The 6,985-nt window shown below is 40.7% G+C and overlaps 1 protein-coding gene across 2 annotated transcripts in view; it reads left to right on the top strand.

Annotated features, from left to right (window-relative positions):
• GABRB3 (gamma-aminobutyric acid type A receptor subunit beta3) overlaps positions 1 to 5,429 on the top strand; it is a 43,406-nt gene extending 37,977 nt beyond the window's left edge. For both annotated transcript variants that reach the window (XM_006167244.1, XM_006167243.2), the window contains exon 7: positions 4,435 to 5,429. In XM_006167244.1, coding sequence (XP_006167306.1) covers positions 4,435 to 4,776 — 342 coding nt within the window. In that variant the 3' untranslated portion in view covers positions 4,777 to 5,429. The remainder of the gene's footprint in view (positions 1 to 4,434) is intronic.
• The last annotated feature ends 1,556 nt before the right edge of the window (positions 5,430 to 6,985 follow it).

Genomic DNA, 6,985 nt, shown 5'->3' with positions numbered 1-6,985 from the left:
TCTCTCTCTCTCTCTCTCTCTCTCTCTCTCTCTCTGTCTCTCTCTGTGTCTCTGGTGAGCACACATGCCCTATATAAAAAATCTCCATTTCAAAAAAATCTCGATGGTACTGCGCCATTAGAACTGTCAAAGTTTGTATGAACACTTCTCTCCCTGCCTCTAAGAAGACATTTGCTCTTTAGTATTTTTGTACCACAAAGTAATTCATTCTGATCCCCTAAATTTTGATCAAAGGGGCTTTTTAATGATATTTTTTATATGTAGTAAAGGGATAGTATTTGGGCCAGCAGGTGGCATGGCGGTGAAGCCCACATGACCAACTGTGCAGTTTGAGTCTGAGACCTGGTGGCTTGAAAATAAAGTGGTTAGGACCCATGGTAAAGGTGCTGGACTTCCACATGGCCAGCCACGATTGGACCCCCCCCAGACCCAGTGGCTTGAAACTCACACTGGGCATGTGTGCATGTGTGCCCAAGTTCCGTAGAGGAGAATGGAGAAGAAGGGATTGTAGCATGGCAATTCCCCCACCAGGGGTGATTTCTCATCTTCCCTTTCTCTGTCTCTCTCCAGCAAGTGCACACAGCCTATGGCAAAAGGCTTTTTAAAAAGGAAAAGAAAAAGAAAACACACTGGATGCATGTGTATGCATGCCAAAATCCTGAAAGCAGAACAAAGAAGGGATTACAATACAGCCATCTTCCCCGGGGGGGAGGGGGGAGGGTTTGATGATTTCTCTCCCTGTCTCAAGTGAGTGCATGCACCCTATGGCAAACTAGAGAGAGAGAGAGAGAGAGACAGAGAGACAGAGAGAGAGAAAGACACAGAGAGAGAGAGAGATGGTATTTAAAAATGTGTTTAAAGGATAGTATGCAGAATGTTTGAAAATTCATTTGCTGATTACTTGAAGCTGGCTTGGGAGTGAGGGTCTTCTCCTGCTCATCCTGAGGTCCCGCACCTAGTACAGGGCATGATAATGGTGTGTAGCAGGTGCAGAGCAATGTTTTGCGTGATAACCACAAACAATCCCAGATCCTTCTCATGCCTGTCTCTAATGAGACATCCTGCCTTCTGAAGTGGGTAACTGGGCTTTTCATTTCACAGTTTAATTATTTAAAACATCACATACAATATAGAGAGTATGTTTTTAGAGCTAAATAATATTTGGAGGTTTTATAACAAGGAAACAATTTCAGTTTTCTGAGATTTTTGATTAATATGTAATAAATGGCTTATTGTTATTGAAAAGAACAAATTCTACATTACTGCTTTTTATCAGTTTAAATATGTAGCTTTTAAAATTTTTCTGATCTGTTATTTACATTCAATCCTTGTACATCTCTTAGTGCACAATATATTTTCTTGTAGTATGTGACAGTCAAATTAAGGATATTATCATAAACCTCATTTTCAACAGAGAATTTTAATGTCTTGTATCTGATAAGAGTTTTTTTCCTGAGCCCCTCCCACCCACCACTACTATCCATTGCTCTCCCATACAGCATCTACACTTATCCTCCCTACCATTGTATCTTTAGATCTTTTTATTTCTGCCATGGAGTGCAGACATTTTATACATATTCAGTGGGGATATACAGTGTTTGTCTTTGATATTCTGGCCTGCTTCACTTAGCATTAAGTCTTCTATATTCATCCACTTCAGGCCAAATGGCAGGATATCATTGTTCCTTATGTATAAATAGTATTCCATAGTGTATATGTGCCACAGTTTTTCAAGCCACTCATCAGTTGTCAAGCATGTACGTTGGTGCCATGTCTTAGCAATTGTGAATAATACTGCAGTAAACATGGATGAGGAAGTATCTTTCCAACTGAGTGTTTTCTTGTCCTTTGGGTAACTACCAAGAAGTGAGATTACTGGGTCATATAGTAGTTCTATCTGTAGGTTTCTGATGAACCTCCATATTGTTTTCCATAGTGGCTTTACTGTTGGGTCATTGGGAAAGTCATGATGTATTTTTCCATGTTTTTTGCTATGCAAAAATGCATCATGACTTTTCAGATCCAATAATTTACATACCCACCAAACAATATAGGAGGGTTCCCTTTTACCATAGCCTTGCTAGAACTTATGATCCTTTATTTTCTTGATCAAATCCATTATTACTGGGGTTAAATGGCATCTTATTGTGGTATTGATTTGTATGTTCTGTATAATAAAAGATAATGAACACTTTTCATATGCATTTTGGCCATTTGTATGTCTTCTTTAAAGAGTTGTCTGTTTAGCTCATTTTCCTATTTTTTAATTGAGTTATTTGTTTTGTGAGTGATCTGCTTGAATTCCCTGTATAACCTGGATATCAACCCCTTAAACATAGTTTGAAAATATTTTGTCCCATTCCAAGGGTTGTCTCTTCACTCTAATTGCTATCTTCTTTGCTGTGCAGAAGTTTTTTAGTTTAATGAGATCCCACTTGTTTATTTTTGGGATAATTTCCTGTGCTTTAGGCATCTTTTTAAAAGAAATATTTGCCTACTCTGATGTCTTTAAGAGTTTCCCCTAAGTTCTCCACCGGTAGTTTTTTTGGTTTGATGTATTATGTTTAAATCTTTGATCCATTTTGAGTTCATTTTTTTTTAATGGTGAGAGATGGAGGTCTAGTTTCATTTTTCTGCAGGTGGATATCTAGTTCTTCCAGCATTATTTGCTGAAAAGACTTTCTTTTCTCCACTGCATTGTCTTGTATTCTTTGTCAAAGATCAGTTGGCTGTATGTTTTGGGGTTTATTTCTGGACTCTGTTCAGTTCCTTTGGTCTTTGTGTTTTCACTATCACTGCTTTATAATGTATTTTGAGCTTGGGTAATAAGATCCCTCCTACTATATTCTTTTTGGACTGTACATGGGGACTTTTATGATTCCAGGTTATGAGATTATTTTTTCTATTTCTATGAAGAATGTCATTAGTTATTTTATCAGAATTACATTGAATTTGTATATTAATTTAGGTAGAATTGTCATTTTGACTATATTGAGTCTTCCAATTCAAGAACACAGGGTGTCTTTCCATTTTTTTGTATTGTATTCAATTTCTTTTCTCATTCTTTCATTATTGTACTGGTAGATGTCTTTCATCTCTTTGGTTAGATTTATTCCTAGGTATGTGTGTGTGCACGCGCGTGTGCGTGGTTTTTGTATACAGAATTGCTTTATTCAATTCTGCCTCAGTCTGTTCATTGTTAATATACAACATGCTATATTTTGAATATTGATTTTATACTCCACCAATTTACTGAATTCATTTATCACTTTTAGTAGTTTTTCCATGAATTCTATTGGATTTTCTATGTATATAATCATGTCATCTGTGAATAGGGACACTTTAGCTTCTTTTCCTAGCTGAATGTTTTTTGAGGAGATAAACAAAATTGACAAACTGATAGCTAGACTTATCAAGAAAAACAGAGAAAGGAGCCAGAAAAATAAAATCAGCTATGAAGCCAGAAATATTACAACAGTTACATTAGAAATTAAAAAATCATGAGAGAATTCTACAAGTGACTATATGCCAACAAACTAGAAAACTTAGATGAGATGGACACAAACAAGTTACCTAGATTGAATCAGGAAGAAATAGAAAGCTTGAATAGACCAATAAGAAGTAACGAGAATGAATCAGTAAGAAATAGTCCCCCAATAAGGAAAAGCCCAGTCCCAATGGCTTTACTTCTGAATTCTACAAACATTTAAGGAAGATTTAACCCACATTTTCTCAAACTATTTCTGGAGATCCAAAAAGGAAGGAATCCTTCCAAATTCGTTCTGTGAAACCTCCACCATCTTGATCCCAAAAGCAGACAAGGACACAACAGCAACAAAAAAAAGAAAACTGCAGGCCGGCACCCCTAATGAACACAGAGACAAGAGTCCTCAACGAGACTAGCGAGACAGAGTGCCTCCCCTAGAATCCTGCCTTTAAAACAAAATTAATTTCTTCAATCAGAGAGATAGAGAGACGAACAGAGAGAAAGGCACTTCTCATGAGTCTTCACAGCAGGACCTCCCCTCAGCCTCGGCCAGGAAGGCTCATGGGCGCACGAGCACACAGCATACCCTGGGAGGTCCCAAGACACAAACCAGGACCTTCCCCGTGTGAGTCCAGTTGCATTTTGACTGCAGCACCACCTGGCCCCTAGAATCTTGCTTTTTTATTTTTATTTTAAAAGAACCTTTTTCTTTCTTTATAATAGAGCACAGGCACACATATGCAAGACAAAAAATGAGTGTTGTGTGCAGGTAAGCCTGCAAAGTGCCACTCCCAGTGAGGTGGGAGCAGTGCTAGGGTGGACTGTGCACGACCTCTCATCAGATGTGTTGCATGGTTTCTTGTGATCGTTCTGCCTCAGATTTGCATATGCAAGTCCAGTTGCTTGGCATGCTGGCTGTCTGACCATGTGCGTTTTCATCCAATTAGGTAGATGCTCATGGAAATATTCTGTTAACATCGCTGGAGGTTCACAATGAAATGAACGAGGTCACAGGCAGCGTCGGCGACACCAGGAATTCAGCAATGTCCTTTGACAACTCAGGAATCCAGTACAGGAAACAGAGCATGCCTAGGGAAGGGCATGGGCGGTTCGTGGGGGACAGAAGCATCCCGCACAAGAAGACCCATCTGCGGAGGAGGTCTTCGCAGCTCAAAATTAAGATCCCCGATCTCACCGATGTGAATGCCATAGACAGATGGTCCCGGATCGTGTTCCCGTTCACCTTTTCTCTTTTCAACTTAGTTTACTGGCTGTACTATGTTAACTGAGTGACTGTCCTTGGTTTTTCAAAGACTCCATTTAACACTGAGTGAAATATTACTCTGCCTGTCAAGTTTTTATACCTGTAAACACACACACACACACACGCAGACACACACATATATACATACGCAATTGTATATATATGTGATCTTTCTCAGCATATATATAAAATACACGTGTATATGAGGATGTATGTGTATATGTTCATACACACAGGTGTGAGCACCCATGTATGGAAAACATACACATACATGTATACTTTTTGCAGCTATGGACAATTTAATACAGGATGCATATTAAAGAAAGTCATCGATTTTTTTCTTTTTTAATTGAAAGGGACAAGTATCTAAATATTATGCCTTGAGAGTGAGGGCGTGAAACACAGTGTCATCCCAAAACGTGTCTTTATTATCATAAGTTAGGTGTTTTAGTTTAAAAATCGGAAAGGAATTCTTAGTTATTCTTCGAAATTCATGCAGCGACACTGCTAGTTTAAAATGAGTCGCACACCTCATATCCTCTTTTTCGGTTTAGTAAGCGAAGGTGTTCTGGCTTTTCTGGTGACGGGGTTGGCAGCCACTGGGCATCCTTTTTCTGCAACAGTTGAGCAGAAGGGGTGAGTCACTGGCAGTGCTCGCTCCTGGGTCTGAAACGTAGCCAGTTCCATGTCGACGTCCAAACCTCCGTCCTCCACACACCCGTCGAGAGTGAGTGGCCTCTCGTCGTAAGCGCTCTGGATCAGTGTGTGGGTGTCTGTTGTTCACTCGGAGTGGATCCAGCCAATGTCCCGCGGGAACAGTGGACGCTGGGCAATGACACTGCGACCTCTGAGAGCGCACTCCGTAGCCGTCCGGATTCTTAGGCCTGGCATCTCAAAGAGCATATAGACGCCTCAGGTTGTTACTCTAAGGTAAAACCATCTAGAATGACCCCCCCTGCAGTTACGTTAGTGATCATTTTTATAACATTGTATGTTAATATAAAATGTATTTGCATAATATGCATATATATGCATACTTACCAAGATTTTGTTTATCACGCTTGCTATCAGGGCAGCATGCAATGTCATATTTTTCTTTATGTGATGTAACTACTTTCTGTTATCTAGAAATTAAGATCGAAGCTACAACACTTCTACTGTTCGATTCCAGAAACTCAGACACCTCCTCATGCCATTCTCTCTGTACCTGACACACTCCATGAGCACACGCAGCTGCTCCTAGGCTGCCTGGGATTCTGCTGGACGCGACCAGCTCACCCCGCCATCGCCGACCGCACGACCGTTCTCTGAGGCAGAGGAGGCCGGCCTGACTGCGAGTGCTGTCACTCTGGGTCCCTTCTCCTCCGCAGCCTCCTCAGCATTTGGACTTTCCCAAGCTCGTAGAACCGAGACAAGCTCGCCGGTTTCATAGACGCAACCTTAACTTACTATTTAGATGAGATCTTTCTAAAGAAACAAAAAAGAGATGATATATTTTTTGTAAACAATATTTCTATCAACAGGCATCTATAAACTGAAATGAGTGCAGTTGTGCGAACAGGTGTCACAGCAGAGTTATGCATTTGGAGAAAAAAATAGAGAGTAATATATGTGGAAAAGAACTGCAAAATTCATACTTTATCCCAAGATGCCAAATATGCCTCACCCCACTCTGTTCTTTCCAAACTAGTGACCAGAGTCCAGTCCCACACTGCACGTGGACAGAGACCCCACCCTCTCCGAGCTGTGTGTGGTGTGACTCACGGTGAGCTGACCCCTGCCGACCTTCCCGTTACTCTGTGGGAGTCCAACTGTCCACACCCACCACCAGGTAGAACCTACCCGCGACATTTCACACGAGGGACAACTACCAGTGTTACACCCTTCTGCCTCGTTCATCAGAGCTCTCTTTCACCTTGCCGAGTGCTCCACTCCGGTTTTATTTTTATCTGGGGACTGGCCAGTGATTTCTTGGTCTTTGGCTTTTCTCTGGCAATTTTTTTCATGGGTAACAATGGGGAATCCTAAAAGCTAAACAGATTGGGAAAAACCTTGTAAGTGGCCTTATCATTATCATGTTAAAGAAAAGAGACATTTGTGAAGACCTTATCCCTTTCAATACTTCAGGTATCTTTTTCTGTGTGCAGTAATTCAAGGCGTGAGCTCCACATGCAAAAGAGAGACCCCAGAAAGCAGATGAGCATGCACAGACGCGTCAGTGACCGACTTAAGTG

This window comes from Tupaia chinensis, unplaced genomic scaffold (assembly GCF_000334495.1).
Source record: "Tupaia chinensis unplaced genomic scaffold, TupChi_1.0 Scaffold144682_1, whole genome shotgun sequence".
NCBI classification, from domain to species: Eukaryota; Metazoa; Chordata; class Mammalia; order Scandentia; family Tupaiidae; genus Tupaia; species Tupaia belangeri.
The sequence above is the reverse complement of the archived record's forward strand: the minus strand, read 5'-3'. Positions and strand labels throughout refer to the sequence as shown.